General features: G+C 35.1%; 1 protein-coding gene across 1 annotated transcript in view; it reads right to left on the bottom strand.

Annotated features, from left to right (window-relative positions):
- The window catches only part of LOC122039003, a 39,952-nt gene extending 27,566 nt beyond the window's left edge, over positions 1-12,386 (bottom strand). The window contains exons 1-2 of the mRNA XM_042599014.1: positions 12,234-12,386; positions 12,085-12,182 (exon numbers count right to left, since the gene is read on the bottom strand). Of these exons, the coding sequence (XP_042454948.1) occupies positions 12,085-12,182; positions 12,234-12,386 (251 nt within the window). The remainder of the gene's footprint in view (positions 1-12,084; positions 12,183-12,233) is intronic.
- Positions 12,387-12,796: the final 410 nt, after the last annotated feature.

Raw genomic sequence — 12,796 nt, 5'->3', positions numbered from 1 at the left:
ACATAGCAAAGTTGTAGAAGAGTAGCAGCACGAAGTTAGAGCAGTCGAAAGTCACATGATTACGTAGAAACTCATAGAAGAAGTGTGTAGAATGCACTAAATGAAACTCTCTTTTATTGAGCATTGATGACGCCTTCCATGGTACTGGAGGCACCTTCCATCCACAAAATTTTATCCCGAGAAAATAATGCCTTATCGTCAACAAAACCTTCTACCTTATTTGACTGAAGGCACCTTCAAGCCTCTCCAAGGAGCCTTCCATCACCCAGCTCAAGGTACCTTCCTTCGCATGGAAGGTGCCTTGTGTACTATTCATCTAAGGTAATTTGTGCTTTTTCACCCTGTAAAATATGTTAGTCCAACAAAACAAAGTATACCCTACAAGATGAAGTTAGCACAATAGAAATAAGCAGTATTAATTAGATCATGTCTATCCGAGACCATAATCTACTTAAGGTCTTAATTTAGGTTTCCAAAGTGAACCTAAATTGGACATGCGCCTAAAGTTCCCAAATGGGACTCATCCTCATTGGAACACTCTCCTCCAGTAACTTACCTTACTTACCATGTAAAATCGTTTGACTCTACTTTGGTCCACCAGGCCTTCCAGCCAGTTGTCAGGTCCACAGACCTAATTGGACTTCGATTAGCTCTCAGGTCCCGCGAACCTAGTCAGACTTTCCTCCAAATATTGGGTCACTCCTTACCTATCTAGACTTTTACACCAGCTATCAGGTCCTTCAGACCTAGCTAAATTTTATCCTGGTGTCAAACCAGTCAAGTCTTGCACACTTGGTAGAAAAAGTTATATCACAACACATCTAACTTTAATCTGCTTGTCATTCATCAAAACTTAGGTTTGATCATTGGTGTCAAATACACCAACAATCTTCCTAATTTTGATTCAATAATAACCTAAGTTAAAATTAGAAAAAAAAAATAATGCAATAGACATAGCAAAAAAAAATTGATTTAAGAGACATAAAAAATGATTTTGGTTGTGTTTATTCTCTTAATCATTTTTAGGGTTAAGTTGAAAAACTCTTCTTAGTTTCCTTTTTCTTACATAAACCCTAACTCTCTCCCCTTGGCATTCATAAAAAATTATCCATATAAGTAAGTATAAACAAATAGAAGGGAGGATGTAGAAAAACAAGTAGGCATATCAAGCAATAAATTTTTCAAAGATAAAGTTTTTCATAAAAACTTGCAGGTGTATTTCAGGGAAGAGTTAATGATAAGAAATATTTTCAAAGTATTTAAGAAAATTTTGAAAGGAATTTTCAAAATTTGTAAAGAGGTTTTCAAAATTTTGGAAATTAAAATTTTCAAAAATATAACATTTTGCAAAGATAAAGTTTACAAAGATTTTGCATACCATTTTTCAAGACAAATTTCAAAACACTTTTCAAAAGTAATTTATAAAGTTAATTGTTCAAAGCAACTTTTGAAAGGAGTTTTTCAATTTATTGTTCTAAAATATTTTCAAAGCAATTAGCTAAGGAAACATTTTATAAGGCTTTTTGAAAATAATTTTCCAAATAATTTAAATATATATATATTTTTAAAAAAGTTTCATAATATATATTTTTTTTTCTTTTTTAAAGCACTAGTTTGTAAAAAGTAGCAAGAAAAGATTTTTTTTAAAAAAATAAGATACTTTGAAAGCAATTTTCAAAGATCCTCTCCTGAACCTGATATTACTTTAAAAATTATATTCATCTATAAATTATCCTTAAATATCTAACCTTTAGTTACTAACTAACTATTAGAAGAAAACATCACTTACTTAGTTAGTCAAGTTAAGTAATAATGTCCAGTTAGAAATTTACTGAATAGGGACTGCTCAACTTGATCAATGTACTGTTGTATTTTTCTCCCAAACTTATGTTTGTTGGAACCCCAAGGTGTTTTGATATGATCAAACAAGTTTAGTTAGATCCTGTTTTGTCTAACCCTTGTGTCTAAGTGTGCAGGAGCTTAAGAACACAGGAAGTTGAGCAGAAGATGCGGCTAACGAGAAGGACGACACGGGGAGAGAGTCGACGGGCTCGGTGCGTCCGAGGGACGAGGTGACCGCGGAAGAGTACACCGGTGGACAAGAAAACGTACGCGGCATTCGAGGGACGAGAAACCGGGAAGGAAGGCTGCTCGAGGAGAAGGCCGGAACTTGGGTTCGGGTGAGCCCTATTCCGGATGGCCGAAATCACCCAACCTAGCGGAGCTGGAACAAAAGACCCGGACCGAGACGAGCTGAACCGGAGCAGTGGAACCGGACCACAAAAAGTCAACTAGGTTGACTTAAGTGGTCCCGGCGCCCGGATCCATTCCGGGCGCATGGAAGTGGATTTTGACCAGATCAAGGTTTGACTCGATCTGAATGTTGGGGGATAAAGTTTTATCCCCCCAGGGCGCCCGGGACCCTTCGAGGCGCCCCGACCAGTACTATAAATGTAGCACTGATTTGCACAGATTATTCATTCAACTTGTAATCCACTTTCTTTGTGCTCTTCTATTCTTTTGTGCTGTCAACACTGTAAAGAGGCTACTCCGTCCAGAGGAGATCGTCATATGTTGAGCTATACTTTCCTTGGATTAGCAATCCCCTGATTGCAAACCAAGTAACTCTTTTGTGTCTGCTTTTAATTAGTCTCTGTTCTTTTTTATTACAAGTTTTGTTATCTAGTTAAAAATCCGAGAAAGGGTGCTTTATTTTTCAGGATAATTCACCCTTCCCCTCTTGCCGGCCTCCAAAGGGACCTACAAGTGGTATCAGAGCAAGGCGCTTCAGGAGGACTAATCGCCGAACGAAGCAACGAGATGGCCGGACCAAGCATTGTTCCACCAAAATTCGAGAGGGACTTCGCACACTAGAAGCGTCATATGGAGGTATTCCTAAAAACTGATTTTGAAATTTGGTTAATTGTAAAATATGGTTTTGTAGCTCCGACGAATGAGAATGGAGAAGAAAAAGAAGAGAACCTTTGGACAAAGAAGGAGCAGAATGATTCTGTAGCAAATAATCATGTGGAATATCACCTGCTGAGCGTGTTGCCGCCTCAAGAAGTCAACCGCATCGGAAACTACTCATCAGCCAAAGAACTCTGGGAGAAGTTCTTAGAACTCCACGAAGGTACGTCCGAAGCGAAGCTCGCCAAAAGAGACATCCTTCGAAACAAATTGACGAACATCCGTCTGGAAATAGGTGAGAAGGTAGCCGATCTACATGCGAAGGTAAAGGAATTGATTACTTGTCTCAAGAACCTTGGTGAAATGATAACCAACCGAGACACCATACGATACGCGCTCAACCCGTTTCCAAGAACTCCAGAATGGACATCAATCATCGACGCCTACTATATTTCAAAAGACCTGGAGGTAAGTACTTTAGAAGAATTATTCTCTACTCTTGAATTATATGAAACCAGGTGTGCAGGGACAACAAAGGAATCAAGCCGGATGATCGCACTAAACGCAACCAAAAAGGATAAACCTGAGTCAGATTCAGAAGAGGATCATGAAGCGTATATGGTAAGAAATTAAAAAAAAAAGATCTAATAAATTTAAAGAAATGTAGAATAAAAAGAATCCAAGAAATAGAAGAAGGATGCGTTGCTACCAGTGTCAAAAGGAAGGACACTTAAAAGAAGATTGCCCAGAACTCAAGAAGGACAAAGTCAAGATACCCAAGAAGCATAAAAACCTAAAAGTCACTTGGGACGACACTTCATCATCTGAGTCCGAGATACAAGAATATGTCAGGATAGCACTGATGGAAAGCTATGAAGGGCAAAGTACATCAGAACCCAGCATCGATGATGGGGGAGCGACCTCAAATGAATGCAGCGAAGCAGGGGGAGAGTCGGGCTTCAAGTCTCATATGGTAAGTGAGGTACCTCCTGATCAACTTTATTTCGGTATTAAGGCTATGGCTAAGTCTATGTACAAATTAAAAAGTAAAAATACTGAATTAAAAAATAAAAACTTAGAAATAAAAAGAACTTTAGCAAAATCATATCTTATAGAAGATTTTGATAAAATAAAACTTGAAAATGAAAAATTAAAAGAAGAAATTGAAAATTTGAAAAATTCTACCTGCTCAAATATTTCTACTTTTAGAAATTATAGAGGTTTAAATTGGTACTATAGGTTTCATCAAAGTCAAATCAGAAAAATATCAAAAGCCTATATACCTAGAAAATATTTAATTAACCATGTAGGAAAGAACCTCTATTGGGTTCTAAAAACTTGTTTAATATAAAAAATTAAAATTAGACTTAGCATTTTCAGCAAGGAAATTAAACATGTAATTTCTTTATGCGGCTTTGTCTAGAAGTGATTGTTATTCCAATAACCAAGAAGGCCTAGTACCTCGCCACTAACTAAAAGCCAAGTATCGAAATAAGAGTTTAATTGACTAACTGAAAAAGTATTTAAAAAATGCTTTAAATGGTTATTCAATTTGTTTTAGAAAATATTTTAAAAAATATTCATGTTTGAAAAAAAAATAGAAAACTATTATTTTTGGAAATTAGGAAAAAAATTTAACTTAGAATTTTTTTTTTGAAATTGTTTAACTTAAATTGAATTTTTTTTTTGAAACTTAAAAATTATGTTTTCAAAAACTTTGAAAATTTTTATTGCAATTTGTCTTAGAATTTTTTTTTCACTTATGAAAATTTTCTCTTAAACTTAAGATTTTGATCACTTAGAAATTTTCTAACTTAAATTTTTAACACTTAAAACTTTTTTTAAGTTAGAATTTACCTTAGACTTGTTAAAAGGAACCCCAATTTTTTATGTGATCAAAGGGGGAGAAGTATGTTAAGTCTAGGGAGAGGTATAATAATTTGAAAATTATTAGCAAATTAATTGTTTTTATTGTATTTGTTTACCCTAGCTTAACTTGGGTTGCTCACATCAAAAAGGGAGAGATTGTTGGAACCCCAAGGTGTTTTGATGCGATCAAACAAGTTAAGTCCTTTTTTGTCTAACCCTTGTGTCTAAGTGTGTAGGAGCTTAGGAACACAGGAAGTCGAGCGAAAGACGCGGCTAATGAGAAGGACGACACGGAGAGAGAGCTGATGAGCTCGGTGCGTCCGAGGGACGAGGTGACCGCGAAAGAGTATACCGGTAGAGGAGAAGAACGTACGCGGTGTTCGAGGGACGAGAAACCGAGAAGGAAGACTGCTCGAGGAGAAGGCCGGAACTTTGGTTCGGATGAGCCCTATTCCGGATGGCCGAAATCACCCAAGCTAGCGGAGCCGAAACAGAAGACCCAGACCGAGACGAGCTGAACCGGAGCAGTGGAACCGGACCACAAAAAGTCAACTGGGTTGACGTAAGTGGTTCGGGTGCCCGGAGCCATTCCGAGCGCCCGAAAGTGAATTTTGACCAGATCGAGGTTTGACTCGATCTGAACATTGGGGGATAAAGTTTTATCCCCCCAGGGTGCCCGGAACCCTTCGAGGCACCCCGACCAGTGCTATAAATATAGCATTGATTTGTACATATTATTCATACAACTTGTAATCCATTTTCTCTATGCTCTTCTATTCTTTTGTGTTGTCAACGCTGTAAAGAGGCTACTTCGCCCAGAGGAGATCGTCAAATATTGAGATATACTTTCCTTGGATTAGCAATCCCCTGATTGCAAACCAAGTAACTCTTTTGTGTCTACTTTTAATTAGTCTCTGTTCTTTTTTATTACAAGTTTTGTTATCTAGTTAAAAATCCGAGAGAGGGTGCTCTATTTTTCAAGGCAATTCATCTCTCCCCTCTTGCCGGCCTCCAAAGGGACCTACAATGTTGACGCACTGATATAAGCATATGAAATCTAAGCAAGAGGCCTACACATCTCACGTCATTCTATGTTTTTGAATACACAATCAAGATAGACCTAGTGTGCTTGTGAGATGCTTGTTACCGAGATCTATAGGATCATGCTTTCTAGGGGTTCATCCTAAAATAAGGCTAAAATAAATTTTGAAACACTAGAGAAAGGGGAAATTTTTAAAGAAATATAAGTAAGAGTAGCCTAGTATTTGCAAATCATTTGAAAGTTTAATTGAAAATAAGAGTCCTAATATATAGTGCATATTCCCAGTTTTCTTCTTAAGTTACTAAATTAAGATTCTGGTAGTGGATTAGTGGAGATGTCAGTCAAATTTGACTTGGACTCAACATAGTTGAGTTCAATATCTCCTTTGGCGACATGATCTCTAGTGAAGTGCTTGATTTCCATGTGTTTAGTTCTTGAATGATGCACTGGATTCTTAGTTAAGTTAATGGAACTTACATTATCAATATAGATTTTTATATTTTTATGCTTTAAGTTAAAGTTTTTTAATGTGTGCATCATCCATAACAATTGTGTCACATACTCGCCAATTCCTATGTACTCTGCTTCAATAGTAAATAAAGTAACACAATGTTATTTTCTATAGTTGATTAATGATCAATATAGATTTTTATATTTTTATGCTTTAAGTTAAAGTTTTTTAATGTGTGCATCATCCATAACAATTGTGTCACATACTCGCCAATTCCTATGTACTCTGCTTCAATAGTAAATAAAGTAACACAATGTTATTTTCTACTAAACTAGCTGATAAGTGATGGTCCAAGTAGTTGACATCAATCATTTGTACTTTTATGATCTAGTTTATAGCCAGTATAATCTGAGTCAAAGTAACCTAGAAGTTCAAAATTAGGTGTTCTAGGATACTTAATTCCTATATTTGGTGTGCCTTTCAAGCACCTAAAGATTCTTTTTACATTAGTTAGGTGGATTCCTTAGCACAGGTTTGATATCTAGCGCACATACTTACTACCAATAAAATATCAGGTCTGTTGGAACCTCAAGGTTGTTTTGATATGATCAAACAAGTTAAGTTAGGTCCTATTTAGTTTAACCCCTGTGTCTATGTGTGCAAGAGCTTAGGAGCATAGGAAGTCGAGCGTAAGATGCGGCTAGCTAGAAGGATGACATGGGAGAGAGCTGACGGGCTTGGTGCGTCCGAGAGATGAGGTGCCGTGGAAGAGTACACTGGTGGACGAGAAGAACGTACGCGGCGTTCGAGGGACGAGAAGCTGGGGAGGAAGGCTACTCGAGGAGAAGGCCAGAAATTGAGTTTGGGTGAGCCCTATTCCGGATGGTCGAGATCATGCAAGCAAGCAGAACCGGAGTGGAAGAACCGGATCGAGACGAGCAGAATCAGAACAGAGGACCCGGATCGAAAAAGTCAACTATGTTGACTTTTATGGGTCCGAGTACTCGGAACCTCAATCTTATCAAATTCGACATGTCCGTTGACTGACGCTTCAGGGATAGAATTCTATCCCACTCTAGGTGCCCGGAACCCTTCCAGGCGCCCGAAACAGTGCTATAAATATAACTCTGTTTTTAGTAGTTCAGACAACAACTTGTAATTCTTTTCTTTCTGTTCTACTATTGTGTGCAGGCTATTAACGTTGTAAGAGACTACTCCGCCCGAAGGAGATCTTTAGAAAAGTACACTTCACTTTCCTTGGATTAGCAATCTCCTGATTACAAACCAAGTAATTCTCCTTGTATTTCTGTCCTTTTAATTAGTCACTTTTTTTTTATTATTACAAGTGTTCTTAATTAAGCTATAAAGTCGAGAAGGGGTTGAGTTTATTTTTGCAGGGCAATTCACCCCTTCCCTCTTGCCGGCCACCAAGAGACCAACAAGGTTAACCTGTAGTTAAGTACAAAAGGCTGCCTATGACACTCCTACAATATTTTAGATCTACTAGTTTTTCATTTGAATCATTATCTAAAGTTGTGTTAGTTGTCATTGGTGTTTTTATTTCTTTAGTATTTTCTATTCCAAATTTTTTAAGTAATTCTTTTGTATATTTTTATTGATAAACATAATTTCCTTTATTTATTTGTTTAATTTATAAACCTAAGAAATAGGTTAGTTTACCCGCTAAGCTTATTTTAAATTCTTGTTCCATTAAGGTTATAAATTCTTGAAAAAATTCTGAGTTGGTTGAACCAAAAATTATATCATCTACATATACTTGAGCTATAAAAATATCTTATTTAAGTGATTTTAGAGTTGGATCAATTTGATCTTGGTTGAATCCTTTGAAAATTGGATAAGAGGTTAACCTTTCATACCAGGTCCTAGGTGTTTGTTTAAGACTATACAATACTTTTTTTAGTTTAAACACATGGTCAAAATGATCGAGATTCTCAAACTCTAGTAGTTGACCTACATAGACCTCTTCGTTTATTAGCCCATTTAAGAAGGTAGATTTAACATCCATTTGATAAAGTTTAAATTCTTTATGGGTTGTATAGTTTAGTAACATTCTAATAGACTCAAGTCTAGTTACTGGAGCATAGATTTCATCATAGTCAAGTTCCTCCACTTCACTAAACCCTTTAGGTACTAGTTTAGCTTTGCTTCTAACAATTTCTCCATTTTCACTTAGTTTATTTCTAAATACCCATTTTGTTTCTATGACTTTTTTATGATTAGGTAATAATACTAAATACAAGACTTCATTTCTTTCAAATTGGGCTAGTGCTTCCCACATGGCTATAATCTAGTCTGGGTCAAGTAGGGATTCTTCTACTATTTTAGGTTCAATTTTAGAAATTAAGGATATTTGACTTAGGTTTCTAACTGATGATATTGTTTGAACTCTAAGGTCTGGGTCACCTATTATTTGTTCAACTGGGAGGTTTGAGCTAACTCTTATAGTTCTAGATTTAGTTTGTGTTTACTCATTTCCTTGTGTTTGATTTTGTTCATCTTCGTGTTCATCTATTTGATTTAGGTTTTCACTTGCTCCCCCTAGTTCCGTGCTAGACCTAACAAAGTCTATTGGTTGGTATTGAGTTTGGGTTGTGTTAAATTCTTTAGAGTTAGCATTTTCACTGAATTTCACATTCATTGTTTCCTCAATTCTTAGTGTAGTCTTATTGTAAACTCTATAGCATTTACTATTTAGAGAGTACCCTATAAAGATTCCATTGTTTACTTTTGAGGTAAATTTTTCTAAGTGTTCTCTTGTATTTAATATGTAAACTAGACATCCAAATACCTTAAAGTATTTAATGTTTGGTATTTTATTATAATATAGTTCAGAGGAGGTTTTGTTATAATTCTTGTTTATTGTTACCCTATTTTGCACATAGCATGCTGTATTTATGGCTTCAACCCATAAATATTTGGATAGTTGGTATTCATTAAGCATTGTCAGAGTTGCTTCTTGTAGGGTTCTATTTTTTCTTTCAATTATTCTATTTTATTGGGGTGTTTTAGGACATGAGAATTCTTGATGGTATCTATTTTCTAAGTATAATTTAGTAAATTTGTGGTTTTTAAATTCTCCATCGTTGTCACTTCTAATTCATTTGATTTATAAGTCCTTTTCATTTTCTATTTATTTTCAAAATTCACTAAAGGTTTCAAATATTTCAACTTTATTTTGTAAGAATTTTACCCAAGTGAATCTAGAATAATCATCTATTATTACTAGATAATATAGGTTTCCATTAATTGATTTAAGTCCATGAGAGTATAATAGATCTAGATGTAGTAATTCAAGTATTGATTTAGTTTGTGTTTGATTAGTTGGTTTGTGAGTTGACTTGATTTGTTTTCCTTGTTGACAAGCATTATAAATTGTTGAATCTAAGTTAGGTAATTTTGGTAATCCTCTAACTAGGTCATTTAGTTTAGTGAGGTTTTTTAAATGAGTGTGAGACAACCTTCTATGCCAAAGCCCTTCTTGGTTTTGTGTTAAGTGGCAAATGGATGAGGAGCTAGCTAGGTTGATTGCGTAGATATTGTTGTGTCTAAGGCCTTTAAGTCTTATTTTTGGGTTATCTGTGTGTTTTATTAAGCATTCATTTGATGAAAATCTAACCTTATAGCTAGTATCAGACAATTGACTTATACTAAGTAAATTGAATTTAAAGTTTTCAACAAGTAAAACTTTGTGAATAATAAAATTTGATTCAAGTTCTATGTTACATATTCCAATTACCTTAAGTTTGTTGTTGTTTCCAAAGGCAATTGTTCCTAGTCTTTTAAATGTCAATTTTGTAAATATTGTTTGATCCCCAGTCATGTGTTGGGAGCAACCACTATTTAATATCCATTTAAATTCTTACAAAGAATAGGAGTGATTGTTTGATTGTGAAGGCATTAAGTATGCTTTGGGTTTTGTTTAGGATAGTTTACCATTGAAAAGAAATGTCTAGTTAAAAGAAAAACCCTTTTAATTTTAATTTTAAGTTTAATTTAATTTTAAATGTTAATTTTTAGGTTTAATTTTAAATTTTATTGAGTTAAGTTAGACTTTTAGGGGTTAGTTTAACTTGTGTTAGATTCAAGTTTAGCATTAGGTTAATCAAGCAAGCATTCTTTGAATAAATTTCTAAGTTGTGGTGAATCACATGGACATCATTAGAGTAACAACGTGCTTCAAGATTTTTCAAATAGTTCTGCCCAAAAAAATTAGTACAAAACTTTGGTCTAACTAGTTTAGATTGATAATGAGTAGCTTCAGTTAGTTTCACTAAGTCAAATGTACCAAGTTGAATACATAAGATTCTTCCTAGACATGCATAAACAGAGCTTCTCTAACCTACTATCATCTCAAACTTTTCTAGTACTGCTTGCCAAGTTAAATTAGTCCCTAATTTAACTAGTCTTAATTACCCAGCCGTGTAAACTATTATTTTATAGGTGTCAACTAGTTTAGTGCCTCCCCCTAAATTATTGAACTTGGGTTTATTTTAAGTTTTAGGTTTATGTTGATTTATTTTATAGTTATAATAAATTTTATTATAGTTTGAGTTTAGATTGAATTTATTTGATTTAATTTTTTTATTTAAATTTGATTTACTTGATTTTATTTTGTATTTTAGGTTTGGATTTGTGTTTGAATTATTGATTTTGTAATTATTGTTTAGTTTATTGAGATTATTCAGGGAATTATTTGTTTTGATATAATGGATTTCATGTTTGGGTATATAAAATCGCTTTTGTCCATTCTGTTTTAATGGGTAGGCTTGGGGTACCCAAGCTTTGACTTGGTTTTTAGTCTAACAAAAAAATGATGTAAATATTTTATTAGAGTTGTTTTTATATCCAAGTCAGGATTTGTTATAAACTTCCCTTTGTGATCCAAGAATAAGGTTAAGATTTTTAGATCTTGTTGTAAACTTTTCAAGTAAGCTCTTAAGGTTTATTATTTCAGATTTTAGTGTGGAATTTTCATCTTCAAGTTTTGCAACTTGAGTTAGATTTCCAAATTGAACTAGTTCAGTTGTTGAGCTTGATCCTAGTTATTCTTTTAGATTTTAAATTTCAATAAAGAGTTGATTAATTTGAGTTTCTAATTTTTATAACTTTCTATTCATGCATGCTATAATTTTAAAGAAGGTAGTAGACAAGTTAGAAGTTACCTCATTGGGACCTTTGAAAACAAGTATGGGCTCGTAGTTTAAATCATATTCGGACTCGTTGTCTTGATCCACCTCTCTTTCTGATTCTGGTCTAGATGCCATTAATGCGAGTTAGTTGTGTTGCTTTGGTTCTTTGGCATCTGATTCTTCCAAAGACGACTCGTCCCAAGTTGCTTTGAGTGTTATCTTTCTTTTGGTTGTATTGGGTTTGCTCTCCTTTATTTTTTGGACACTCATGCTTGTAGTGTCCTTTCTTGTTACACCCGTAGCATGTGACGTTGACCTTGTTGCTATTGGAGGTAGACTTTATCTTATACAGATCCTTTTGGAGAAATCCTCCTTTTTCCTAGTGAATATTTTTCTTATCAAGTTTACTAGGAGTTCTTCAGTATCTGTGTCTGAGTCTGATCTAGCTTTTGGTTTAGGTTTTTCTCTAGACTTGGATTCTTTGGATGAACCTGCAAGAAGAACGATTCCTTTCTCAGCCGATTTGGAGTTAGGTTGCTTGTGTAGTTCTAATTCACAAAATAACTCGTCTAATTTTAATTTTTAAGAGGTTCCTAGAAATTGTATAGGCATCTACAATAGATTCCCATAATGCATTTCGAGGAAATGAGTTTAGAGTATACCTGATGACGTCTCGATTTTCCATCTGGTGGCCAATCATGTGGAGTTCATTGAGGATGTCCTTGATCCTCGCGTGTAGTTGGTTAGCCATCTCTCCTTCCTGTATTTTGATATTAAACAACTTATTTAACAAAAGATCGCATTTTGTTACCTTAGCATCAGTCGTTCCTTCATGTAACTCGGTGAGTTTGTCCCATAGTTCTTTTGCGTTCTCGTGTGAGCTGATGTGGTTCAGTTCTTCTTTCGTGAGTCTACATTGAAGTGTGTTTACGGCTTTGAACTCAATTTGTGCCTTCTTCATCATCTCTGGATTCTAATTTTCAGGTTCGAGAGGTGCCTTTGTAGCTTTGTCCATTAGCGCATTGTATCCTCATCGAATTGAGAGCCACTGCTCGATGCTAGTCTTAAGGTACACTTCCATCCGCTTCTTCTAGTATGAGAAGTCGTCTCCATTGAAGAGCAGGAGATGAGCAGTGTTGTATCCTTCGCTTTCGGTCATGTTATAATTGAGGAAAAAGAACTAAACAAATACCAAGACTTAGTCTTGGGGTAAGCAATATGAGAGAAGGAAGAACAATAGAAAAAACTCAAGGAAATTAAAGCAAAAAAATAATAGAAAAATAAACCCCCTGCTTGATTGGCGGTTGCACCAATTCAGAGCTAACAGGGCTTTGATACCACTTGTAAGATCATTACGCATTTAAGAGGGGAGGG

This window comes from Zingiber officinale, chromosome 1B (genome assembly GCF_018446385.1).
Source record: "Zingiber officinale cultivar Zhangliang chromosome 1B, Zo_v1.1, whole genome shotgun sequence".
Classification (NCBI taxonomy): domain Eukaryota; kingdom Viridiplantae; phylum Streptophyta; class Magnoliopsida; order Zingiberales; family Zingiberaceae; genus Zingiber; species Zingiber officinale.
Note: the sequence above shows the minus strand (reverse complement) of the source record. Positions and strands in the feature narration are given on the sequence as shown.